We start from the raw sequence: 26,925 nt of genomic DNA, 5'->3' as shown, positions 1-26,925 counted from the left end.
GCGTCAAAATGTTGCTAATTTTTGCATCTGCTCATTTCTTCAGGATCTGAACAAGATCCTCAATCATTCCCTTCAGGGTATGGCTCGAAGGCCTCGTGGAACAAGATCTAAAATCGGCAACACTCGTGTTTCGTGCTATTTCTGGGTAATTGTAGCCAAATTAATGGGAATTTATCGCAGAGGGATGAGCGTAACGCCTGGGTACTCATCAGTCGGCGGCAAGCAGATGAAGAGCCAGATACGACTGGTGATACTTCTCGAGGTGCGTGGCTCGTTGAGGCGCACAAGTCTTCAGAGATCAAAGCGCCGAGAGGCAGCAATTGCGACGGAACGACTGTCTGGCGCACGCAGAGAAGACCAGAGAGCCTCAGCGAGTGAAATCAAAGTGTCCTGGTTTCAGATCTTCCATTTCTAAGAATACCCAAGTCGAAGAGATGTCGGTATACATGAGCACTTGAGGTGGTTGCAGTAGGCGCCGGGCCACCGTTCAAGGTCGGCGTCAAGCTCGCTGAGTGGCTCATCCTTGACGAGGTGCAGTTTAATTGACATGTCCCCTTCTGGAATCGGCGAATCATTTGCCATCAGAAAAGAAAAAGCAATTCGATTCAGACTGCATTATGAGATTGGATGAAGGAACGCAGGTGTAAGAGAGGGGAGTGAGGTGCGGTTTGATGGCTTGCCGGTTCGCTGGCTTACGGGGATGCTTGAATGATCTGAAGTACCTAGTAGTCAGTAAGGAAAGGCGAACATGAAATCAGCGGATTTAGCCGGTTGTTTCCGCAACTGGCTCACAAAGTTTCATGTTTGCCAACAAATCCCGACTCGACTGAACATCATGACTATTCTCTCTCTGGCATACTGAACTTGGAAACCCATGCTTGGATGATTACATATCACGTGACCTATAGGCTGCGAAGAAGCCCTAATGCTATCCTTTATGGAATACCAGCGACGATTTTAAAATGGCCATGTAGATTGTCATCAGAATAAATTGTGGTATTTGAGAAGTCATAGCTCAATTAGAATATTAATATCAACAGCAACAGAGCAGCCAAATCACGCCGTTTGATCTGTTCGTGAACCCCATTCCAGTGCTGCTTGGGTTAAACGCATCTCGATAATATAACCACTTGTCTTCGCTTCCGAAAGAAAAAGCCCAAAAAAGGTATCAACGTGAGAACCAGCACGACAAGCTGCTGCAGGACTCGATCTATCGAGGCGCTGTGACTAAATAAGGTGACGCTCGAGGGAATCTAATAAACGGTCTAGAAGCCTGATCATGTCCAAGGAGGAAAGGGAAAAAAGAAATTGTATCGTCAAGTTTCGGCAACGATCTATGCCTTGATTTCATACTTTCGTCGGAACATGTCGTCAATCTCGGTCAGGTAGTATGTACCGGGGAAGAGCGTGTCGGTGTTGCCGGTAGGCTTGAAGTTCTTCTTCAAGTGGGCATGCTCACGCAACATGCACATCTGAAGATAGGGGTCAGTCAATCTGAGTATCAAGAAGGGGGATTTATTAGCTTCTTACGTCATCATAAGCCTGAGGATGTAGGACGGTTCTGGCGTTGAGGCGCTTGTGCAAGTCAAGCTTCTCAACCATCCCGGAGACATCACCGACAATCTTGACACTGAACATGGAGCTGGCGAGACCGCTACCGTACGAGAAGAGGGCAATGCGCTTGGGCTGGCTAGGATCAAAGGTGACGTTGCTGAGCAAGCTGGCGAGACCGGCATAGACGGTGGCCGTGTACATGTTACCACACAGCGTGGCAACGTCGAGACCGGGACGCACACGCTCAGCGAAGGTTTTCTTGGTCAGACCCATGAAGGTCTTCTCGACGGTCTTGTCGGTGAAAGACTTGTCGTAATCCAAGTCACGCAGTTCAGAAGGCACTTCGGCAAAGGCAGGGTGGCTGGGGTTGGCGAGGTAGTCATTGTAGAGCATGCGGCCATAGGACTTCTGCACCAGCTTGCAGGTTGGGGCGTGGAACAGGACGTAGTCAAAGCGGTCGAGGGCAGTCTTGGCCTCATCCTGCTCGACTCCGTTGGTGCCATTCTGAACCTTGGCCTTGAGCACCTTTTCACGAGCAGCATAGGCCTTGTAGCAAGCATCAACAGCCTCGGTATAGCACCTGAGCGAGAAATGGCCATCAACGACGGGGTATTCGCTAGTGAGATCGGGCTTGAAGAAATCATAAGCGTGGGTGACGTAACTGCCACGCAGACCAGGCTCGAACACGATAGGGGCATCAGGGCCGATCAGCAAGGCGACGGCACCAGCACCACCAGTGGGGCGGGCAGCTCCCTTGGCATAGAGGGCAATGTCTCCGCAGACAACAATGGCATCTCTGCCGTCCCAGGCAGAAGACTCAACCCAGTTGATGCTGTTGAATACAGCGTTGGTACCACCATAGCAAGCATTGACGGTGTCGACACCCTCAATGTTGGTGTTTCCATGAGGAGCAAACAGCTGCATCAGCACTGACTTGACCGACTTGGACTTGTCAAGAAGGGTCTCTGTGCCGACCTCAAGGCGACCGATAGACTTTGGGTCGATGTTGTACTTGCGCAGGAGGGAGGAGCAGGTGGTCAGAGCAATGGAGTAGATGTCTGCGGAGGTGACCAGTTAACATTTCGGGTGTACGAGGAGCAGGGTAGTGGGAAGATCATACCTTCACGGTCATCACAGAAGCTCATCTTGGTCTGTCCCAGACCAATGGTGTACTTTCCCTCACTCACTCCATCGAACTTCTCCAACTCCGCCTGGTCGACACACTGGACATACCATTAGCACTGTGGTGAAGTGGGAATGTTGGGACAGGACAAGGTGCAGAGGAAGCAGACCAACATACCTGACTGGGGAAGTAGACCTCAATGGCCTTGATACCAATGTTCTGGGGACGAGCAGACATGGCGGCGAAGGGGTTGCGAATTAGGAATATTATATATGGAGGAAGGAAGGTAAAAGGTAAACACTAAAGAGGCAGTCTCTCACGCACAAAACGGAAGCAGACAATGATTGCGAAGACGGTGAAACTTAAGAGGGGAAGGAGAGGAAGAGAAGGAGGGAGGGCCAGGTGTACCTTTAAAACAGTAGGTAGGAAAAGAGAAAGAAAGCAATGGCCGACTGATTGCCAGAATCGTCTTACCTATTATTTTTTATTGCTGCTCCTCCCTCCTACTAGTAGGTACCCCCTCCTCCTGTCGAGGGGATTTCCATTCCATTTTCTCAGAGGCAAAACCAAAAAAGAATCGGTCCAAATGGGGCCCTCTTCCGTTACTAAGCCTATCTAGGTTTGGTGTTGTGGGTCCACTTCTACTTATGGCGAAGCACCCAGTGATGCCTTAGGCTCCCGCTTAGGTAGTAGGGACTGACCTGGCGAATCAGAGTGGAAACTGCGATATTGGAGAGGCAAAACATTATATGTAGTGACAGGAGTATGGATGCAGAGTCGACATCTATGACATTCTCGAGATATGACAGTGCATTGAGAACGAAAATGTGAGCAAGCAAAAAAGAAATTTTCGAAAAAAGGGGTAAAAATGGAGCAGAGACTTCCCGCTAGCTCAGTTATCCCAGATGCTTGTCATCAGTCCTCTCTGATGGCGATGATATTCCATCCAGTATTCCTATACTCCATCTGCATACTTTCAAGAGGATTGACGCGACATACGCACTCACACACCGACTCCTGAAGTTACAAACTTAATTTCTCAAAGAGTATTTCTGGTCAGTTGACCCTTTGCAATAATGAAATCTCTAGAATCAACTTCCCCATTACTATTGGGTTGGACCATGCAGTGGTGAGCAAGGACTGCTCTAGCCGGGGAGTAGTGTACTGATGTTTTCGCAGCACAATAGAGCACAGCTTAATCTCCCAACAATCATCCTCATGGTTCTGCGGAACCAAGTGGGACAAATTCTTGTGTCTCAATTCCATTACGCCAACAATCATAATCATAGTTTTCAGTAATTGGGCAAAAAATATTTCTGATGTGTTGCATGACTTGCCCTGCTGGGGGATCGCATCATGATAGATGTTGTACTCCGTTCAGTCTAGTACGTATAGTAGATCGTAGATTATTATTAGTCCCCCATACTCCATAGTCCTTAATCTGACACTTGTTCCATTCCTATCAGAGTCGCGGGGTTCTACTCTCGATATTTGCCCTTTTCAATCCCATATTGTCAGCGTCATTGTTCCGTAGACGCTGGTGACATCTAGCTGGCGATAATGTAGAACTGTCGTTCCTGCCAAGCCTGAGGACTACATACGGACGGGATTACGTAGATAGTCTTGACATGAGGTCGATCTTATTATTTATCTCTTTCAATCATCTGTCACTACCTAAGCCATTATTTCCTATCGTAACATTGGAAATTTACATATACTGACCGCTTGGCTCGGATGACAAGTATCCCAGTTTCCCAGAAACCCAGAAGAAACGAAGATATTTATCAATCTTATCTTATGGATTTACACAATATGCTCTCTAGCTTTGACTCCATTCTGCCAGATTTCCAATTTCGAAAAAAAGAAATCAAGTGGATCTTGCACCTGTCCTTGACGATGAGAGGTGAAATCGGGTTTTGCCTTTGCCCCCCCATTCGGAACAGAAGGACAGGACTCTATTTGTTCTCACCCCATACGGATTGCATCGAAGGTACAACACTCGTATAATTTTCTAGGTATAAGATTGTCAATGTAGTCTTTTGAGTAAACAAGGGCACCCTGTCTCTTCGTCTGTTTATAGCGGTGATATCACTAGAGCAGCACCAACCCACCATCAAGGCATCGTGACACATATGGCATCAACACCGTGTTCTCATCCTTCTCCTCCTGCGCTAACACAGTATCTCGGTGCTTAGGAGTCCCCTGGAGAACCGTCCAAGTCTCCTTGGATACGTCGACATAATGTCATAATGCTGCACCCGTTCCAATTGAGCACCCTCCAAAAAGCTTCCCTTGGGAGAAAGCGAGGTGCTACTGATGTGCTGACTACTTACTCTCCAGTCTATAGGAATTTATACTGAACGTAGGAAGTAGTGTTTTAGGCAACTTCTAATCCGACACCTTAACCAAAATTCCAATGGTGATTTCGCATCACAGCCCTAGAACATGCTTACTGCTACCACAGCCCTAGCCCTTGCAGCCCCACGACGCTCGAGTGGCTCATGGGGGTTGTAATCTACTTGGGGAGGTGGTAAGACGTTTCAGACCCGTACGCGATGACTTTTCTTCAAGATTGAGTTTGTGGCAGATGCGTCGACCTACCTCTACCAACTAATGAGGTAGAGCATAAATCTAGGAGATCTCTACGCTTCGCTCTCTTTGGGTAGATAGCCCCAAGTGGACTTAGTTAGAATTCGTTAACAGAATGACTAGGCTGCTTCCTCCGTTCGCGTGACATATAAAATCATGGTAGGATTCCGCCATACGCCAGTAAACAAAGTTGTATACGACAACCATTACATGATAACCATTAAATGACGTACAGTATATTGCATAGTATAAGCGGCATAATGCACATGCTCTTTCAACCAACCTCTCGAATTTCCCACCATCAAAATAATCGAAGCCATGATAGATCGAGGGCTTAGACAGTTGGCACCATAACAGGCGGTGACAGCGGGCAGAATGCAGGTGCCTGAGCAGAGAGGTTCGATGCTGTTGATATATTATTGTATTGCCATCCAAGGAAGAGCAAAGTCAACATCGATAACATTCACAGCAAGCTGGCATATCTTCCTCAACAGAAAATTGATATTATTCAAAGTTATTCCTCAGTACTCACTCGAATGCCTCCAATTCAAAACCTTTCTGCCTGTTTACGAGTACGACGTTGGAAGCGGAGCGTGGGTCTCTTGGCTCTCTCGTACTATCTATGTATCTGCTCTGACGCTTGCGCCACACGTCTGACTATCCGTCTGGGGAAGCCAGTCAGTCTCACTCCTTTTCCCGTGAGAGATTATCTAGACTACAGAGTATCTCATCCAAGCTCCATCCACTCTCTCCTCTAGATCTTCCATTTCATCCGTTTTTTCTTTGTGCCTAATATTTTCACTTTTATATCCCCCAAATATAGGGAGATGTCGCTCACTGTCGCTCCTTTCTCATCCAGATCATGATCCCGCTTACTCCGGCATCCGTGACGCTGTCTAACTTCCACGGCTCCCCCGAGCCACATCCATTCCGCCATGGGCAACGATAAGAAATTTGAATACGAATCACTTCCCATTCCAACTTACGAAGAAGCTATTTCCTCCCGTCCAAGCTCCTCCCGATCTCATCTAGGTCCCGACGAAGCCAGCGACGATGCGGAACGACAGGGCTTGCTACATAATGCCGACAATACCAGTGGTCCCGGCGGCGCACGACCTCGGCCTCATGGATACCAACCACCGACGGTTGAGTCCGTCCGTAACAGCCTGGACGATCTCGCGTCCTCGGGAACCGATTCCGCTCGAGGGTCGCTCGAGGAGTTGCAGCGAGAACTCGCTCAGATGGATGTGGAGGAAGCAGGGGTGCAATCGTCATCTCGGCGGTCCCGGCTGGGGCAGCATTTCTCGAAACGATTCAGCAGCCTGAGCCGGACGCTCTCTGCGATAAAGTTTCCTTTTCGCCGCTTCCTGCCAAACTTCCGATTCACAATTAACCTCGATGGGGCCCGTCCACGCTTCAAAGACCAGGGATGCATCATCCTGCTAAGGGTATTTGGGTTACTATTGGTAGTCACTCTTGTATACGTGTTTTTCTTTTCGAACCTGTTCAATCTGAATTCTCGATTCATGATGGGTCAGTCATATAGCGCCGCGTCGGTGCAGAATTTCCTTCAGGGCCACATCAACGAGACAAACATCGCGGAGAATCTGAGAAAGGTGACAAAGTTTCCTCACATGGCTGGTACCGAGGGCAGCTTTGCGCTGGCAGAATGGATTGAACAGGAATTCAAAAATGCGGCACTCGATGAAATTGAAATGGAGGAATTTCAAGTGTACCTCAACTATCCCAACGAAGGCGGAAGGAGGGTGGCGATCGTTGATCCTCCTGCCATAGCCTGGGAGGCTGCGCTTGAAGAGAAGAATGAACAGACTATGGTTTTCCATGGACATTCGAAATCGGGAAATGTGACCGGCCATTTGGTCTATGCAAACTACGGCTCCCGAGAAGATTTTCAGCTCCTAGCGGACCACGGAATTGACATGAATGGCGCTATCGCACTCGTCCGATACTATGGCTCCGAGACAGATCGTGCCCTGAAGGTCAAGCTTGCGGAGATGGCTGGCGCTGCTGGATGTATCATCTACTCTGACCCGCATGAGGACGGGTTTCGGCAGGGTCCCGCTTTTCCAGACGGACGCTTTATGCCGGATGATGGCGTCCAAAGAGGCGCAGTGAGCTTGATGTCATGGGTTGTCGGGGATGTTCTTTCCCCTGGGTTTGCATCTACTCCTGAAGAGAAGAAACGACTCTCGGTCGAAGAGAGCCCGGGATTGCCGGGTATACCAAGTATCCCGATCGCCTGGCGCGATGCTCAGAGACTCTTGCAGGTTCTCAAGGGCCATGGTACAAAGGTACCCAAGGAGTGGGTCGGAGGTGTTCCCGAGGTGAAGGAGTGGTGGACGGGAGACGGAGGTTCCCCCAAAGTGAACCTGATGAATCTTCTGGACGAAGTGGAACGACAGCCAATATACAACGTCATTGGGCGCATCATAGGATTGGAACAGCCTGAAAAGAAGATCATCGTGGGCAACCACCGCGACTCGTGGTGTCTTGGCAGTGCCGACCCAGGCAGTGGCACTGMGGTTTTCTTAGAGCTTGTTCGCGTCTTTGGTGAACTTCGAACTTTCGGATGGCGTCCGCTGAGGACCATTGAGTTCGTCAGTTGGGACGCGGAAGAATACAATATGATCGGCTCAACGGAGCATGTGGAAAAAGCGATTGAAGCACTTCGAGAGAATGCATTCGCTTACTTGAACGTTGACGTTGGGGTGACCGGCAATAGCTTTGATGCCTCCGGATCTCCGTTGTTTCAGCGGATTGTGATGCAGATCCTCGGCCGCATTGCGGATCCCATTACGAACGAGACACTCAAGGACATCTGGGAGAAAGCCCAGAAGAAGTTCGGCCCTCTAGGTTCTGGGAGTGATTATGTAGCGTTCCAGGACATAGCTGGCACCTCAAGTGTGGACTTTGGATTCATTGGCGCGCGTTTCCCCTACCACAGCTGCTACGAGAACTATGACTGGATGACCAAGTTCGGAGATCCCGGGTTTCAATACCACAAGGCTCTAGGCCAATTCTGGGCTCTGCTTCTGATCGACCTTGCGGATAACCCTATCTTACAGTTCGATTTGCAAGTGTACGCCGATCATGTGCATACCTATATTACCGATCTGGTGGCCTACGCCAAGTCAAAGAACGTCCCGGTTGGCCCCCAGCCTTTAGAGGACCGCGCCGTCGGAGAACCGTCCGTCAGCTTCCAACCCCTCTTTGATGCTGCGTCCAAGTTCAAAAGCGACGCAAGAGAATTCGACCAATGGGCCCAATTATGGCACGACACTGTCTGGGGCGCCGGCGGGTTCGAAAATAACGTCATGGCCATACAGCGACTGAGCCATAACTCTCGCTTGGCCAGCTTTGACACCCAACTTCTGGATCTAGAACATGGCGGCGGAGTAAGTACCCTTCTCTTGTCCATCTCCAGCGTCCTCGACACTGACAGTCTCCATCAGATCCCCAACCGCACGCAGTTCAAACATGTCATCTTCGGCCCCCAGCTGTGGTCCGGCTACGACGCCGCCGTCTTCCCCGCCATCCGCGACAGCATCGACTCGGGCAACTGGACTCTAACTCAGGAATGGATCGACCGAGTCGCCAAGATCATCCAGCGCGCAAGCAACAGTCTCTTGCATCATTAGACTCCTCCCTACACCTCAACCTCGCAGAAATCATTCCTACTCTCCCATCCGTCAACTTATACATACCTCCGTGCAACCTCAGTCTCTCAAATCTATGTATACTTTTCATCATCTGTGCATCAGCCCGTACATACATGAACATACACACACTGCCTGATCAGGCTTCTCTGCATCTCACCGCGACGGAACAAAGTATATCAGATCTAGCGAATTGAACTCTCATTAGTCCGTATTTTCTTACCTCTATCCCTTCTCCTCCATTCTCAGGAAGAGGATCTGCGTTGGCTTCCCTTAGCCTTTCTTGTACATATTCCCGTCTTCATTTAGCATTCTTGTTTGGCTCTGAAGGAAAGGTCTTGAATATTCTAGTTTTGCCTCGGTTCCACCTTTTGACTCGTCGATAGAAAGAATGAAATGAGAAGTATTGGCTCCCAAGCGCTTATGGATTCAGTGGATGATATTATTTTTCATCTTGCGTCCCTGTTCATTTCAGTTGTATAACCTATAGGACAGCGGCGACATGACTGAAGTCGGAAAAAGGAAAGAAGCTCAGATATGCCATTGAAGAGAACACCACCGTCTAGAGAATTAACCCAAACCAACCCACAAAGAAAATGAAATCCAGTCCCCCAAACAAACGCCTGTAGTATGTATTATCCCACTGTTATATATACAGTCCCAATGCCAAGAAAGAGGGAAAAATGAGGGGACATCATTAGTAGAATTCGCTTGTTCGCAAAGTCTCGGTGATTCTTTGGTATAGAACCCTCAGTTGAGAAAGAGAGAACACGAGAAAGGAGGTGTTGACCCTATCAGGCCACTGATTAAGGCAGGGGAGAATATTATTAAAAGGATGGAAAGATGGATCAAAATTGCTGCCAACCCCCAGAAGTGCGATGGTTGCCTCACTTGCGGAAGCCTTCAACGCCCAGCATTGGAGTCTCCACCATCCGGTCGCAAGGGACACCCTCGTCGCGTCTTCTGGCAAAGAAACTGTCACACTCGGTGACAATTTGTGTCCATTCGGCGAGGGCTCGGCCTGCATATTTGCTGGCTACGACCCTGTCCTTCGCCAGGGACTGAGTATTTCTTAGGTCAAGTGTCTTCTCGCCGTCCGCAGCACGCTGTACTGGCCCCTGTGTCGCTTTGTCTGACGCTGCATCCTCAAGACGACAGTCAGTCTTGGCGCGTTCATCCAAATCAATTGCAGAGGCATATTCCGACGTGTCATCAACCGGTTTGTCCAAGTATCCTCGGAGCTGCAGGTGCAGCTGCGCTCCTACAGGAAGGCAGGGACCGTAGAGACGCTTATTCTTGCTCGGCCATTGCGGCCGGTCCATCCATTCCAGCGAGAACCTGAAAGAATATGGCTGATGTGGGGTCTTCGGCCGGCTAGTCTCTCCAGTGCCATTCTGCGGTCGCAAATGGTCGTCCGAGTTCTTCTCTATACTGTTCATGGTATCGTGGCTCCTCGAATCCGAATCTTCCGAACTAGTGCTCGGAGGCGATGCCTCGTCATTATTTCTGATGCTGGAAGAACTGCCAAACATCGCCTTCAGAAGATTCCATCTTCTTTTCGGAGGTACCTGAGACTCGGAGAAATCGTCGCCCCTGGAGCCTGACGTCTGTTCGGTTGGAGCGGGCGGCACGACGCGGTCGAAGGAGACGAAGAGGCTCGGTGGCGTAATGTGGTTATCACATCGTATAATGATTATTCGACGCCCCGGCGCTGGCGAACATGGTGCAGACGACAGAGGAGCTTTAAGTTCCTTTTCAGCGTTTGTTTGAAAGTCGCGGTAGTAAAACCAAACCCGTTGCAATCGATTCCAGAGCGTCTCGTATATCGTGCTACAGATGATGTCGAAGGTCAGCGAAACCAAGGCAGGCGCATGGATACTAGAGGGTTTGTACTCACGAGTCGAGCGGCGATGGCTCCCCATTAAATCTGCACAGTCGCCAACATAGGAGACGCTGAAAGTACGCGCGCACCATCGGGCTCCAGTGACTGAAATAGTGATAGAACAAGGATTCATCGAGCAGAAAGTCCAAGCAGAGGTCGGCTTTTCTTTCCTCGGAAGTGATCCACGTGCCCCAAACACAAAAGAGAAACGAGAATACTCTCACTTCAGTCAAAGAATTGTGGCTCCGCATCATTTGGCGGCAAGCCGAAAGCCAAAACTTCCAGTCAAACAATTCCATATCCACAGTTTGAGAGTAGCGTGTGAGGATGGGAAGGACCTCTTCCACGAAGTCGCAGAGCAAAAAGCATGCATTGTGGTCAAATAAAGAAGTCTTCTGAGCAGCAGTTTTCATTATGTTGCAGAATGACTCCGCGTATAGTAACCGTGCGCGTTGAGGCTCGAGGGAAGATTCGGACAAGAAATCACGCAGAAGAATGATCAGGCGATTCTCACCCATTGAACGGTGGCTGTTAGCAGAGCCTAAAGGAAGAGCAGAAACTGTTGCATCGGCACCCTCAATGAAGTCATCAAAAGTGATGGCTGCGGCCGTGTGTGTACCCTCAGGCATCTGTGGACTTGACTGTTTGTAAAGAGTGTCCTCCATGACTACAAGCACCTGAGCGTGAATTGGCAACAGACCCGGGGCCAGGATACGTTTTGGTTTCTCTATATCTGTCGGCAGAGCATCTGCATAGAGGATGTGAATATACTTGACAAAGACAAAGAAAAGATCTGTGTCTCGACCACACCACCTCGAAACCCAAGGGCTTTGCCAATGTATCTGAGCTGTACTCAAAGGCACTTCGGGTTTTTGGCGGAGATATCGAACGAGAGGCGTGTGGGAATGGAAGCATAGCGTCCGGAGCGCGCTAGGAAAGTTTAACCCGAGGTCCTGGGTGAAAGCACGAATGTTCCTGCATCGTTCTACGCCTGAATCGGCAAGGATTCGTCGGAAGATATTCGCGGGGGTGTTCCATAAGCGCACGAGAATATCTGCCACACCAGGGCAGAAGAAGAAGGCGTATGCGCAAGCCTTTCCGCAAAATGCCACCAAGCTAGCAGGTGCATGCCTCATTGACATTCTCTCCACCACGAAGGCCATCTGAGAAAGTAAATTCTGTACGAAGATATTCCTGATGTTGTGATGAATTGACTCAATCAGGAAATCCGAGCCTGAGGAATCAGAGCTCTCCGATATCGAAGTCGAAGCATGATGGAGTGAACTGGGCGGCCCATCCCTGTTCGGGGCCATTGGGAAAGGGATTCTCCATTCCGGCCGCATCATGATGCCAACAACCGCCTCTAGGTAGACTGGACGGTCAGTACCCGAAATGGCTTGATTGTTCTTGCCATTGAGCATCTCCAGTAACCCAGTCCACCACTTGTTGAGAATATTGACGCGGCGGTCGAGATCTTCAGCTCTCAGAGACTTATAAGAGGCACGTGAATGGTTGCGATTCAAGAAGGGCAGCAGTGAAGAACGAATGACGTTTGCTTTCAGAGCACTCGACTTGGAATGGAATCTGCGTCGTTTGATTAGCCAACTGAAGATCGACAGGCAGTGGGTTTATATCGGCGCCCGGTATGACCGTACTCACTTCTGATAATCAGCTTCAAGTCCACGGAACACGCCCCATAGCTCATCCTTCTTTCGCGGAAGGTCAACATTTCCAGAGAAGTTTCCGGCAGTAACAGCTGCTCCTTTGGGCATGGGAGGGAGAATCGGTGTAGACACATGGAGAGATGCGGCAAGTCTTTCCAAGGAATTCTTCGTCCGTAACGAATGAGGGGATGAACTATTGGGGGTGCTCGGACTGTCGTCTCGGCTTTGGGTCACGACTGCAACCATTGGACGCCTGGGACGTTTGCTCAGAATGGTGCGTCTGCGAGAAGGCAGGCCAGAGTCGGTCTCCTTCACTGACTCCAGTCGAGAGTTGGATTTTGATGGTAGACCCTGCGACTTCGACGGTGTCTGATCATCCGAGCGGGAATTTCGGCCCTTGGAGGGCTTAGGAGACGGCGAAGGGGATCGAGACTGGGATCCCGCCGAGCCCCAGGGTTTGCGAGCTAGGTTAACCAGTCTGCCGGACATGGAACGAGCCTTGGAGGGACGAGCGACGGGCTCTGGGGCTTTTGTCTCTGGATACTTGACAGGAGGTTTCGCGGGCGCTCCGAAGGGTTCGGAAGCAGCGGTATCGTTCAGGTCCTCGTCAGACAGGGTGAATCGAGAGATGGCCACGGCCGACTTTTCCTTGTTGCGGCGTAAGGAGGTCCGTCGCAGAATATCCTTCCCCGCAGCCACATCCTCCTTCGACGGCGAGGCTGAATCATTTGGGAATGTCAGGTCGGAAAAGGTCCTCCGCAAGCCGGGGGAACCAGGTTCAGTAACCGGAATATCTGAAAGGTTGTTGTAACTGGCGGCACGAGAAAGGAAAGCGCTTTCTTCATCGATCGGATTGGTCGGAATATCGACAGCGAGAGAAGACATGATCGAGCGTATATTCAATCCTGTACTATAGGTCCACGAGGAGGTATCGTCCGAGGACTGTAAACATTGCTCTCGGTTGGGAAAGTTGAATGACAGCTTATCTCGAGGTAGGATGAGACCAGCTCCTCCATGTAAGAGAAAAAGTGATAGCGCAGGGAGACGACAGGAGACGAAGGGCAGAGACTCGTCGTACGAGCTCAAACCATGTGCAAAGAGGCTGACTCTAACGCATTGAGGCCGGCTTTATGGTTCTCAAGGGGACGCGGGAGGGCTGGGAAGGCGATGCAGCAATGGCTGAGTAGGAAGGTGGTAGGCAGGCAGACCAACGGACAACTCGGCGAGCTGAAGACTAGCCAGATGAACACGTCAGGCCAAGATACCTCGATCCGACTATGATGCTGATATGAGCCTCTTTTTCTTTTTCTGGTCAGCTTTATGCGGTGTCCAGCGATAGTATCAACGTGAAAGGGAAAATTGAGCGAGTGGTAATGCAGGCTGAACGAAGGAGGCTGCGCGGTTAATCGATCAACAAACGAAGATTCGGAGGTTGGAGATAAACGAAGGACCGGGGGACTGGGACTGATAAGGCTCCCCTCTCGCTGTCAGATTCCGATCTATTTTCCTTCTTCAAGAAAAGATAGATAGACAGCCTGACGCTCAATGAAAGAGGGGGAAAAGGGCTGAAGAGGCTCTAGTGAAGGAGATAGTGATGATGACGGGAAGGGTTCGTATTTCGGTGTACCCGCGTACCAGAGAGGTGGGACTTGGTTTGTAATGAATCGAACGGCCCCTAGAGTGCCTTGTAGGTTTCAGAATCCAAGGAGGAGCTTATGACGACGATTTCGAGGTTGATGAGAAATGAACAATAGTATTTAGACGGACAACGATTGTTGTTGTTCTTGTTAAAGAAAGGGTGTATGGCGTATGATACCTATTATTGTGCTACTGCTACCTACTATGTACGGGATAGCTATGCATTATTGCATGCACCTAGTCCGCTAGACCATCGATAAGTTACCTGGTATTAATATTCTATTATTACTTAGCGATTAGTTTGTGATAGCGTCATGTATCATACCTTGCATTCTTTGCAGTATTTACCTACCCCGTAGGTAGGTACCTGTACCTAAGCTCTGGGTATTTATTGATATATGGTACTCCGTAAGGTACTCAAATATTTTGGGTACATACACACTCGCATATTTCTGCCTACCTATGCATATTTTTGTCGAGCTGAGCCACTTGTCCAAACGCTAAGACATGTCTCGTATTATTCCCTCGATGAGTTGTTCACTCAAAAAAGGGTCCGTTTTCCTCCAGATGCAAGGCTAAGATGGATCTTTAATCCAATAGTCTGTCCCCAGTTATCGATGATCAAATAGTACCTACGCATGCCGCCTATGACATCCTCGCAGCGGTGGTTGGATTGGAGACTCAACCGACTAGGCATGGTACAGTAATCATTTGTATAACTACCTACGTTAACTAACATGAGCTGGGCTCCTCCACGCTTTAAACGCGGAAATAAGAGGACAACAGGTAGGAAATAGAGCCCGAACCACCATGTATAAATGGCTCGGCTCATTTGTCGGTATAAAATCGCCCATTTAACTTTCGTACCTCATCATCAATCCTCAACATCAATGCTCTTCATGATGAATGGCTGTCTAGTCTATTGTCCAGAGCAAATCTTCTCAATCTGATCATCAAGAATGTTGTCCACTGTACTCACAGTGACAGGTGTCCCATGAACATTCCAATCACAGTATGTCCTCCTTATCCGATCTTTATATGTTGTAGCATTCAGTAATCCCTACTTTCCTTCTCTCTGTCTGTGTACCATCGGCCCAGGAGGAATTGAAATCGATCGCTGCACGTAATGCTACACCCTAAATCTTTACGCAGCTTCTAGGATCGTCCATCTATTGACACTGCAGGATCCACCATGGCGCAATGCTGCATTGACAACCTCTCGCTTAGCACCGATCTAGAAAGACCGGAAGACTGACCTTCGGCCTTCCAGACAGCACCGCACCGGGGAAAGCCAGCGAAACCGAGCGAACTCGAGATTCTTCTCCGAAGGACAAGATCTGGCGGTCTGATGTTTCCAGAAGTCCGGATTTTATACTTTCTGGAGCTGTCATATGCCGCCATGCGCCTGGACATCAATACTCGAGATTATCGGCGGTGCGGCGCACACACCTTGACCCCCTGCGTGCGACGCAACAGCCAAAAGATGTAATCAAAGTACATACTCTTGCATTCAATGACGGCAATGGACACGTTATGCTCTCTGTATTGCGAATCGCCCGCATATCTTTTTTTCGATAGCTCAGTACGTCCTTGGAATGGAATCTGGATGCGAACTTCTTCTGAAGCGAAGGGTAGATGGCTTTTATTCTTTGCTTCCATCTACTCGTCCAGTAATTAGAATCAGTACAGGTGCGGGAACGGAATTAACGACAAGATTATAAGCGGCGATTCAGTCCCTGAAGGAGTTTTGGCAACTTTTGAGGCCATGAATAGCGCACCCGCAGAACACTCAGTAATGCAGGTGAGCAAGATGGAATCAAGCAATCTCAAGCGCATATATAAGCGTTACCTTGAGCCTGAAACAACAAGGTGAGAGTCGATCAGCTCAGTCGAAATAGACTGTTCTCCTAAAGCATGCCTTCTCCGAGCACACTACAACCACACTATCACTTCATTGCCCCAGGGGAAGATCCATGCGCATATTTGCTTGCAACAGTAGAAGAAAGGAAGAAACAGGTTCATATGCTCCGAAGTAGGTTTAATTTACAAGATTTCCTCAGGACTCATCAATGGTAGGTTTTCTCTTGTTCCCATCCCATTGCCCATCAGCCCTGATTTCTCAGACTTTGCCAGAAAGCAATAAACCTAGTGGTGAGCGGTCTCTTCCTCAGGCTCCTCCTCAAACCAGCTCTCTTCAACAGGAGCGGCCTCACCGGGGGCGGCCTGGCCCTCAACCTCAACATCCTGGCTCTCGTAGGCCTTCAAATCATTGGCAAGGTTGGCCTCCTCGGGGGACTGGGGCGCAGCAGGAGCGGAGAACTTCTGGACGTGGGCCTCAGCGTCGCCGGGCTTGATGGGGGTGGGCTTGTAGGCCTGGAGTTGGCGCAGGTAGAGCTCCTGAACGGGGTCGGCTAGAACGAGTATCCGATGTTAGACACAGTACACAAACTCCATCATATACAAGCATTGCCCTCATTTGTTCACATCGAATAAGGCCAAGGGGATAATCGATCGGGACATACCCTGACGGACAGCGGAGGTCAGGAAGGAGCGGCGGGTAACAGAAGAAACCTGTTGCCGAGAGACGCGGGCGAGCAGGGAGCGCTAATCAGACAGCAATTAGCAACCTTATTTTCCCAGAACCATTCTCCTACAGATGGGACGGATTTACCGAAGCTCTGAGAGTCTGAGACATCATCGCGGCGGGGTGATGAATGAGGGGAGAACCTGGGGATGGGGTTTCTTGCGAAGAATAATATGGCTTTGGTCCGTGAAGCCGACGTTGAACGTTCGATGGATTCTTCGGGACACTTCGGCTTGGCGGCTGACTCAGCAACCATGCGGCTCTTACTACTCCAGAACGGCGGCGGCAACACTTCTGACTTCACCTTTGCCTCTTCACCTCTCTCTCATCTCTCGGCTCACCCCTCTTGACTCGATCCAACAGATTGCAGTCAATCGGGACAAAGTGAAAATGGCTAGTGTTTCTACCTCTGCCCGTCCCGACATGGGCCAGTGGAGGAAGAACCTCTCGGCCCATCTCATCTGTCCCGAGTGCAGGGAGGTCCCGCCCAACCTCGAGTTTCCTGACTCACATGAGACAGTCTGCGGCTCTTGTGGCCTGGTGCTCGCTGACCGAGAGATCGATATGCACTCTGAATGGCGTACGTTCTCCAACGATGACCAGAATAACGACGACCCCTCGCGTGTCGGAGATGCCACAAACCCTCTGTTGAACGGTGACCAGCTTGAGACCCAGATCGCCAGCGGAGGCTCTGGTCGCGCGCGAGAACTGTACCGGGCACAAAACAAGCAGTCGAGCGAGAAGGCGAACAAGGCTCTGTTGGCGGCCTACAAGGAAATCGGGGCGCTGTGCGATGGTTTCAACATTCAGAAGAACGTCGCGGATACAGCCAAATATCTCTTCAAGATCGTGGACGATGCCAAGGCGTTCAAGGGAAAGTCGCAGGAAGTCATCATCGCTGGCTGCATCTTCATCGCTTGCCGCCAGTGCAAAGTCCCTCGGACCTTCACCGAAATCTTTGCGGTCACCAAGGTCACCCGAAAGGAGATTGGTCGAATCTACAAGGCTCTGGAAAAGTTCTTCACGGCTCAGAACCTGGAACGGATCAACGCCGTTGTGTCCAGTGGTGGTGTTCCCGACCCGAACGACACCTACACCGCGACAACTTCAACCAAGCCCAGCGACCTCTGCAACCGTTTCTGCAACCTCTTGGATCTACCGTACCAAGTTACGAGTGTATCCTCTGCTCTTTCCGACCGTGTGACGACTATGGGAGACCTCGCTGGACGGTCGCCTCTGTCGATCGTCGCCGCTTGCATCTACATGGCTTCTTATCTCATGGGCCACGGTAAATCCGCCAAGGAGATCTCCCAGGTCGCACACGTCAGCGACGGTACCATTCGCGGCGCATACAAGCAACTCTACGCTGAACGCGAGCGCCTGATCGACCCCGAGTGGATCAAGGACGGAAAGGGCGACATGAAGAACCTGCCTGCTAGCTGAACGGCTACACGCTTCTTCTCTTTCCCGAGTTCCCTCAGAACTCAACCCCCATGCGTTGCTACCTAGCGAGAAGCGTAAACACTTGTCCAATCGTTAGCTTTCGCGTGTTTTCATCTATCATACATCTCATGATACCCCCCCCCCCCCCCCCCGGGGCACTGAACATAAAAGAAACAGCTTGTTCGGCTCGTTTTATTAACTTACATTTTCAAAGAGATTTCAGGTCATACCGAGCCAGAAAAAAATATTCGCATCTTCTGGAAATTCCACATGCTTCGTTTTTTAGCGAGCGCTGTTCAGATTGCTAAACCGGCCCTGCGCAAAATTCGCAGCCGCCGGATGCTTTTGCTGTTTGCTTCCATGCATGTGAATCTTCCTAACTTTCAAATTGAAAATGTAGTAGTCTCGGCCTTTCGAGTCGAAGCAGTTCAGGATGAGGATCTGGGAATTTTGCGGCGCAACAGCCTTGACGAGTCTTAAAAGGCAAATTCGTCTAAATTACAAGTTTCTGTCATTATGTCTCCACAGCTAGGCCAGAATAATACAGATTCAAGTCTCCAGCTACCTGCAACGACGTTCATTGTTGTTACATGCCATGTAGTACTAGCATAGTTCCTAATTGTAAAATGAAGGTATCGTCCACCTATAATTGGGTTCTGGTCAATGACCAACATCATGAGCACTCCAGGCCGGAGGCAGTCTACATGAATGCTAGACGGAAACTCATTTTGCTGCTGTCTCAAACTGACTAAAGAACGATGATATCAAAAAGGCCATAGAGAAGAAGATTCAATTGACCAGAAAAGAAAGCAAGTTTTTTCACTGCTCCTCGGCGAGCACAGAGCCTTCCGACGCTCTTTTCCCGTCAGCAGTAGCAGCCATGGCTTCAATAGCGTCGTCTACCGGGGGCGATATACTAGGTTTGATTTTAGACTGCGCATCTGAAGACGTTTCTTGTACCTCGTCCGGCTTCGAGGGTTGCGCAGCAGACACAGCCGCAGCCTCCTCATCGGCGCTTGGTATCGTCTCAGCTGTCTCGGGTGCAGATTCCTTGGCCGCCGCCATCGGGGACGGATCAGTGGATTCGCCGGCGATGTTCTTTGACAAGGCTGGGGCCATGGTGTCCTTTGAAGTCGAGACTTCAGGTGCAGCCGGCTCAGGCTGATTGGCCTTAACTCCGGTTTCGACCGTCAGGTTGCCATCCTCACCAACTTGCCAAACATTCCAAGTCTCGGTGATCTTAATTTCGGGAATAGTCGGTAGCCTTCTGCTAACGCTCTCGGAAGCTGGCTTTCGCCGGGAAGGACCACGAGCTCTACCCTTGCGAGCGTCACTCAGTGGTGCCTTTTCTGCCGGAGCTTCCTCCTCTTTCTTCTCTTGGGGCTTTGGCGCTTGGGGACCCAGCTGCAGACGCGAATTTAGATCTGACAAGAACCCTGCTTTAAGTGCAGCAATCTTGCTTCCGTTGGGCCGAACGGGCACGGCTGGCTTTTCTTTGGCTGGACCTTCCTCTCCGGCTCCACGGCTAATAGGCTTGGCTGGTCGAGCAGGAATCTGTGGCTTGGGTTTATCTGGAATGCTGGGCGGCTGTCGTTTTTCTGTTGGAGAGGTTGCTGGCTTCGAGGAGGCATCTACCGCAGGAGCCTGTTGTGAAAGCTTCGGAGGGCGAGATGGAATAGCGGGTTTCGATGGTACATCGGGACTCTTCACCTCACTCTCCTCCGAGGGCTCGATTGTCGTCACGAGTGTCTGGCTCTCGGGTGCATCTTCCCAAATGTCTCGACTGGGGAACCGCTGTTTGCAAATCTCAGGGCGCGGTTGAGTCTTTTCTTTTGATTCTTCGGACTCAAGGATGTTTTCTGCGACCTGGCGAGGGTCAAGGTGAGGAGCGTGACTGCGGCGGAACGACTCCTGTTCCGGCGTCTCAAACGCCTCGTGCTTAGGAACGTCCGGTGTGGAAACAGTGGTATGAAGCTGCAAACTGTTGGGAGAATCTTCCCAGATATCTTCGCTTGGAAATCGGTGCTTGAGCATTTCAGGGCGCTGCTTGAAGCGGTCCGCAGCGGAAATGGGCTTCTTGTCCTTATCATCCTCGGGGAAGAGTGGTTCGTACTCCTCCACGTCATCAAGAGGCGTGTGTGTCTCTTCACGTTCGTCGCGCGAGTTGTATCTCACGAGAGCGGGCATGCCGTGAGTAGCAGAGCGACTATTTGAGCGACTGTGGTTAACGCTAGGAGTGCGACTCCTGCCATCATAGTCGCTAGCCCGCCTATCGAAGGTGGGAGAGACAGCAGGATGTTGAAAGGCCGATTCTGGGCGGAGTTCATCGGCAGCCAAAATAGGTTCATCTTCATCTTCAAGCCCCCCACCCACTTCATGGGATTGTTCTTCAGGGGCTGGGTTTGGTGCGAAACCATCGGGATGATGAAGCGGGTGGTATGGATCATCGACATGGATAACACCAGCGTCTTCAGTCTTGCCCCCCACTCGCTCAACGCCAGCTTCTGAAGCGGGGACGTCCGTGTTACGCAGGGGGGACTCGCCGATCAGGCGCGAGCTGCGGCGCGATTCGGGAGCCGGCGTCGCCATACGGTGGGTGTATTCATCCGTGGCAATGTAACCGACCTCCTCATCTGGAGTACCCGCAACATTAGGAGAGGTACCGAGACCAGAGCCGGTCACAGCAGAGCTACGGACGATCTTGTTGAGATCATCGCTGCTCAGTGCCCAATCCGGGCGGGGAGTTCCGACGCCAGGGCCATATTGACCGTGTTCGACCTTGACGTACTCTTCGGGATGCTTGTCATACCAAGCCTTCTCAAACTTGTCGGTGGCAGGCACACCATGTCCATGGAGTCCATAGCTTCCGGGGGGTAAGGAGGCCTCACGGCCGCTGCGAGTTCGGTGATGGTGGCGTCCCTGGCGTTGACCTCCGTGCTCCAACTGATAGGGGCTTGGAGACGGTGCTTGCACATCACCCGCGTTGGGATACATGGGAACTCTCTGACCGATTTCAGGAATTCCGTGCTCATCAGCGGCAAGTTGGAGAGAGCGTCGACGATCAGAGGATGCGGTGGAAGAGTCTGCGCGCGAGCCACTTGCTCTGGAGTGAAGCGAGCGACTCGAGCGCTCGTGATGGTCATCAGGCACCGGCGATCCGGACACGCCGAGACCTGCAGCAGCGGCCTGACGCGAATCTGTACGAGTAACAGCCTGCACCCTTGCCTTGGCGCTCGAAACGGGCAATGATGGTCGGGGCGCATGGATCTTGAGATCACTGCCCACATTCCTGGTCTCCGCCGGAGTACCAATTTGGTGATGGCCATCTGACACATTGCCAATATCTAGGTTCTGGTACTCGATACCCTCTTCTCCAAGTGACGGTATCGTCACACTTGGGGGTCGCTGTGGAAGATCGTTGGACACGGTACGAGTCATTCCCGCAGCGTTCGGAGGTTCGTTCAATGGGGAAGGAGCATAGCTGTCCCGAAGAGGAGACACGGAGCGTTCAACGCTCCTATTGGGACGAGGAGGGATCGTTGGCATGTCTGATAACGAATTGGGGGCAAGATTCGACTGAGGGGACCTCGATGGTCGAGGAGGAATGACGGGGCCTGCTTGTGTCGCCATGATTCTCGTAGGGAGATGAAGAACCTCAAATTAATGCTAGAAAGTAGAGCTTCAGAGATGATGTTAGCTAAGGTTTGATCAAGTGCTGGGGTTGACACTTGAAGGCGTCGGGCTTCAGGAGAACAGATGATAGAGGGCAGCTGTGCTAGCTAAAGAGCTTCCCCGCACCTTGGGCTGCAAGATGGAGATTGAGTGGATGGAGGATTGCATCAACGGTCCTCAATGTGCTTGGTTGCTCTAAGGCCATCGAGACAAATCCATGGGAAGTTCAATGGGTAGGTGCCATTGAAAGGGGGAGATTCCAGTAACGAGTCATAGGCTTGAGATAAGGCAGATCCAGAAGGACGCTGAGCTGATAACGCTCTTGGCTTTGCCATGTGCAAGCTCACATAAACATCCCAATGTTCCCCGATGAATCAGAGCAAAAGAGATAGCCATAGCAGGGAATAAAGAGGAGGCTGATAACATCATGCAGCATGGGTTGCTTACCGATTGTGGACCAATTCCAAGAACTGATAGCTAAACTGGCTCACGCTTTTGGAAGATGAGCGAATGGAAGGAAACAGAACAATTGGTGAACAGATGATTTCAGAAATTATTTGACGGATAGGTAGGAGTGTAAGGAGATTGAATGCAGAGAATTCGGATAGGAGGAGATGTGATGATGATGGTGGAGAGAAAAGCAGCAGCAGCAGGAGTACTAGAGGCACATAGCAGCAGGCAGATGATGTATGACTTTTTGCATGGCAGAGTGGCCGTAAATCCAGCCTAACCGCTTTCTTCCTGCCATGGCCCACCGCCCCGTCGCGTGACGTTCTCTGACGGCATCAAAACGCTGGGCCCCCGCTGTGTCTAGCCCTTGTGGTACAACACTGTTACAGAACCGTCTGGTAACAGAACGTGGGCGGTAAACCACTCAAAGTCGTTCGTTGCAATTGCGTGCGGGTACCTCAGGCTCATGTCTTTCCATTTTAGGATTAGTGAACTGCCCCACTCTAATCTTCCTTTTTTTGGCTTTTCTAATAATGCTGATTCTCAATGGATGGACACTAAGTTTTCTATCTGACACCGAAGAATTGGACTTAGATCTCTTCTAATCATCTACGTACATTTAGCTATGTAGGATAAAGAACATGTGGAATCTATGTGGTCAAGAGCTCCGTACCTGGAATTTTGCCAGGTACAGGGTACTAGCAAGTAGGTAGTAAGTTGGGTTGATACAGCGGGAGTAAATGCCTCAGGTTGCGGGAGTGACTTTGTGCCAATCATATTCAACCCTCCGGGGTGAGGGATATACCTATGCAGTAGCTGCATAATAAAAGTGGTATCACCATATCTTGTTAATCTGAGGCATTTTAACGTTGCTCGATATCTACATGGGTGGATTCTATCTGATACAATTCTTGCATCTTCAGACCATAAAATTGAGCATTCTCATGGACTCTACCTGAAGACCAGAAGCCATGATCTAGCGTATCTATTATGGGTAAAACACCCCTACATAGAGAGTCACGTTGGAAGGCTAATCACTATGTCGCCCCCTTTCTACTTACTATTTCAAGAAAATCCTTCTCCCTCCTGACCCCAGAAAAAGCGATAAAGCAGTTGTGGGTCGCACCAGACCATGGTCGAAAAACCATAGTCGTCAGTACGGAGTACATGTATCCTTACAAAGTTACAAGGTACATTAGCTAGGTACCCAGTGGTGTTCACCTGACCGCCCACTCCTCATTGAATGGAATAATAGAATCCTTCTCTTGTGGCTGTGCGTATTCTAGTTCTAGACAATAATAATAATGAGCTCTAGGCACTGACTGCATTAGCCTGAAAACATCAATGTCTTCTGCTCTGGCAACAGAGCCGGTCTCAATGACAACAGATATACGGTGTGTCTCGCTGGCCCTAATGGTATGAAAGCATGCTCTCTCTTTAAAGTCTGTATGGCTGTTGCTGCCGAGGCGGTGAGCATCTAAGGGTTTAAGCACTCCATAGTAGGATTGCATCATGCACCAGCATCTTTGTCCTGATGGCCATTCATGATACCACCTGTCAGTTTTGAGTGAATGAATGGGACAATTTGGAAGATTCTTAGTATTCTCTATCAACTGACTGACAAGTCCATGTTGTCATTGCTCAAATGGTAACCTCCAAACCCGAGTTATACTCGTGCTTGTTCCTATTTCTGGCCTTCGAGTTTAAATCATGGGTCTCTCAGCTCGTAGGCCTGAGGCCTGCAACGGATCCACTCCCGACCAATCTCAGCACTGACATAACAAACAGAGAGTGAATGATAACCGCCACACAGTGTGGACCTCCTTTAAGGGTAATCAGATTACACAAATACTGGGGTGGAGTGGCTGACCACTAGGGGTAGCAGAGAGATCAGATGGAGATCACATCATCGCGATCTTCTTGTTCATGGATGTCCTTAGATGATTCTATGCTTCCACCTATCTATCAATTTTTTCCAGAACTGATTAAAATTCTAGTATCCCAGGCTCTCACGTGTACTTCTTTCATTGCACTGAAAGGATTATCAAATCTTTCATTGGGGTGCAAATCCTGATTCTCTGCGCCCTATGATCACAGCTAAAAACTCAAGTCTAATAGACTAACGCAGTCTGGCAAACAAGCATGCAAGCATCAGATTCTCTCTGATTAGAACACGAGGAATGGGCCGGCCACTTGGCAAATGCATCAACACGGACATTGACATCTTACGGAGTACAGTCGGGGCATTGAGCTTCTATCCTGTGCTTTGCGAAGACCTCCAAAAGGAATACAGTAGTCTTCATCACACCTGAGTTTCATTTTCGACCTCCTCGAGCATAGGATACTCCGTACCCGCAGTAGGAGTACGAACGGAATCACCGTGTTCAATTCCTGCTCGTAACTTCCAGCTAGTGGTCCTCAAAACGCGGGGTAAAGACTTCTCTCCTCGTGGAGGGGTAAATGACGTAAAGCGGTTTTTCTAGTACAGTCGATCGGCATCATTAACAGCCTGCCTAGGTATATTGATACCTAGGTACGGAGTTGTAGATAGCGGTATTCAAAGGAAGAAACTGATGTGTGCTGTGTGGTGAATGGCAGACTGACCAGGCCACTTACCTAGGCCACGCCGGAGTCCAGGCGCGGACACGAGCGCAGAAGCCTGTAATGGGAGACCAAATTAAACATTAATCATATTCTGGTTAGTAAGAGATACTTTGTTATGGTTCCTGCCTCTTTGAAGGGAGCAGTTAGAGAAAGGTTCTTGTGATATACTCCCTTCAAAGCTGTTAGTGAGACTGACATCTCAGTAACAGAAAAATATAATATAAGCGGGCCTACTGTTTGACTCGTCTCATGGGCATAAACACAGTTCATAGCAGTGAATTTATCACGCACATATTGCCTCCTGCAGTGTAGGTTGATACCTTTTTTTTTCCTTTTTTTTTTTTTTTTTTTTTTTTTTTTTTTTTTTTCAGAGACCATTGCAGGGACCGAAAGCATTGGATATCTTCTCCTCTCTAAAGTAATTCATTCATCACCAGGATGCTAACAGGGTATTAAGTGGTATACTTGCACTCGCAATATAGCTCGCAGACCTTCGAGCCACGGCCGAGGATGAAAATCTGCGCAACAGTAAAGACACATGCAAATTCAATCAATGCAGAACGAGTATGAAATGGACATTCGCTCCTTCAACGTTCCCAACTCAGACGAATTCGGCATCCGCCAATCCAACATGAGATAAAAGTACAGGCCTTTTTCAGGCAGTCATAATCATGGCGCATACACTGCGGGAATGATGGTTGTGATCCCTTTTTTCTTTTCTTCGACTCTCCTTCCGCTCTGGTGTGCATCCAATGAGGTTCAGGGAGTTCCCAGGTACCCAATACTCCGAGAAACGACTTGGTTGAATATCTCCTCAAACGATCATCTGGACAAGTCCCTGCCCACCAAGAGTCTTGCTGCCCACGAATTCTTGACTTTTCAAGCCCGCCAAGGCATAGAATATAGCAGCGATCAGCAAGAAGACGGCCGCGACAATCAAACTGGATGCACCGGAGCCAGGGAGAAGACTAAGCCATTGAATGACACTCATGATGGCGTACATCGCAGCGCGCATCCAGTTGGTAGTGAAGCGCCGAATGAAGGCATCGAACTTGGAGGAGGTAGGGCAGATTCTGAGCAAGAAAGGAACTTCAATGAAGATGAGGATCAGGCCCGAGACACTGTGATCGTCAGCTCCACTGTCCAGAGCGTTGCTTAGTGGGACTGGCTTACAGGCATAGTACGCTGAAGACGATGCGCAAAACAGCAAAAGAGAATATGTTTGCGATTCCGAGGGCAATGCAGAGGATGATGCACAGCACACCCGTCCTATCCAAGATCAAGTCAGCAGGCTTTCAGACCAGAACGGTAACAGTTCGCGATAAAACTGTCGTCGCTAGAGATTCGCAACTCCATGCCGTGAACCCTTTGAAAGAGTTGTGGCAATCTCAAGCCCACCAGTGTGAGGAGGCCTGATGGTAGATTCAGGCAACCGCCATTTCTCCCCCGACATGGGGTTTGGGGCCGCGCTCAACATTGAGAAGGATCCAAGGAAAAGGGAGGAAGAAGTAAAGGATGGGTAGCAAACCATTGTCCGTAGATACCTATACACGAGTTAAATGATTAGCGATCTGGCTCTTTCTTGCCTCTCGAACGTAAAGGACGAAGACACATACTGAAGTTTCTCGAGCGGAATTCCTCTGCCAATGTCATGATGGATGATATAAGTGTATAATTGAAGAGAGAACAAGTATGTTTGTATAAAGTAGAATCGTTTTACTGAGATGATCCGAAGACGGAGTTCGTGTGTAGGATGAAGACGGTGAGAAACGGTTGAATGGGTTGGTTGTTGACGCTCAATAATAAACTGTGGCTGAGCAGATGCGATTGACAGGTGCGGGTATGGGCCAGGTTGCCAGATCGGGTCGATCCCGTTCACCGCCCTCGGCAAAACTGGGTAGGCTAGGTCGAGAGGTATTCGACATGCATAACTCCATCCAAACAACATCAGCTATCTCAATCTTCGCAGAAGAGCTCCATAGAGAACGTGTGCTGGACATCAGGACTCTGTGTAGGCTCACGACGGTGCTTATAAGCTCGCTATA

General features: G+C 49.9%; 7 protein-coding genes across 7 annotated transcripts; 2 read left to right on the top strand and 5 right to left on the bottom strand.

Moving 5' to 3' along the window:
• Positions 1–1,334: 1,334 nt before the first annotated feature.
• erg13 (hydroxymethylglutaryl-CoA synthase) lies at positions 1,335–2,914 on the bottom strand (the record flags this gene model as incomplete). Its single annotated transcript, XM_043302500.1, has 4 exons — positions 1,335–1,472; positions 1,531–2,612; positions 2,675–2,777; positions 2,855–2,914. 4 exons carry the CDS (start codon positions 2,912–2,914, stop codon positions 1,335–1,337), a joined length of 1,383 nt encoding a protein of 460 aa, XP_043158435.1.
• Positions 2,915–6,201: 3,287 nt separating this feature from the next.
• Asppvi_006598 (M28 family metallopeptidase) lies at positions 6,202–8,925 on the top strand (the record flags this gene model as incomplete). Its single annotated transcript, XM_043302499.1, has 2 exons — positions 6,202–8,682; positions 8,740–8,925. The coding sequence occupies 2 exons, from the start codon at positions 6,202–6,204 to the stop codon at positions 8,923–8,925; spliced, it is 2,667 nt and encodes an 888-aa protein (XP_043158434.1).
• A 905-nt stretch (positions 8,926–9,830) lies between these two features.
• Asppvi_006597 (DUF1765 domain-containing protein) lies at positions 9,831–13,374 on the bottom strand (the record flags this gene model as incomplete). The annotated part of the gene is made up of 3 exons (XM_043302498.1): positions 9,831–10,773; positions 10,841–12,409; positions 12,485–13,374. 3 exons carry the CDS (start codon positions 13,372–13,374, stop codon positions 9,831–9,833), a joined length of 3,402 nt encoding a protein of 1,133 aa, XP_043158433.1.
• A 2,898-nt stretch (positions 13,375–16,272) lies between these two features.
• Asppvi_006596 (ATP synthase subunit H) lies at positions 16,273–16,825 on the bottom strand (the record flags this gene model as incomplete). The annotated part of the gene is made up of 3 exons (XM_043302497.1): positions 16,273–16,538; positions 16,650–16,731; positions 16,799–16,825. The coding sequence occupies 3 exons, from the start codon at positions 16,823–16,825 to the stop codon at positions 16,273–16,275; spliced, it is 375 nt and encodes a 124-aa protein (XP_043158432.1).
• Positions 16,826–17,101: 276 nt separating this feature from the next.
• Positions 17,102–18,154, top strand: Asppvi_006595 (transcription factor SUA7; the record flags this gene model as incomplete). The annotated part of the gene is made up of 1 exon (XM_043302496.1): positions 17,102–18,154. One exon carries the CDS (start codon positions 17,102–17,104, stop codon positions 18,152–18,154), a length of 1,053 nt encoding a protein of 350 aa, XP_043158431.1.
• Positions 18,155–18,973: 819 nt separating this feature from the next.
• Positions 18,974–21,784, bottom strand: Asppvi_006594 (uncharacterized protein; the record flags this gene model as incomplete). Its single annotated transcript, XM_043302495.1, has 1 exon — positions 18,974–21,784. One exon carries the CDS (start codon positions 21,782–21,784, stop codon positions 18,974–18,976), a length of 2,811 nt encoding a protein of 936 aa, XP_043158430.1.
• Positions 21,785–25,694: 3,910 nt separating this feature from the next.
• Positions 25,695–26,533, bottom strand: Asppvi_006593 (Tvp18 family protein; the record flags this gene model as incomplete). The annotated part of the gene is made up of 4 exons (XM_043302494.1): positions 25,695–26,001; positions 26,054–26,149; positions 26,409–26,424; positions 26,497–26,533. The coding sequence occupies 4 exons, from the start codon at positions 26,531–26,533 to the stop codon at positions 25,695–25,697; spliced, it is 456 nt and encodes a 151-aa protein (XP_043158429.1).
• Between the last annotated feature and the right edge of the window lie 392 nt (positions 26,534–26,925).

This window comes from Aspergillus pseudoviridinutans (assembly GCF_018340605.1).
Source record: "Aspergillus pseudoviridinutans IFM 55266 DNA, scaffold_4, whole genome shotgun sequence".
NCBI lineage: Eukaryota > Fungi > Ascomycota > Eurotiomycetes > Eurotiales > Aspergillaceae > Aspergillus > Aspergillus pseudoviridinutans.
The sequence above is the reverse complement of the archived record's forward strand: the minus strand, read 5'-3'. Positions and strand labels throughout refer to the sequence as shown.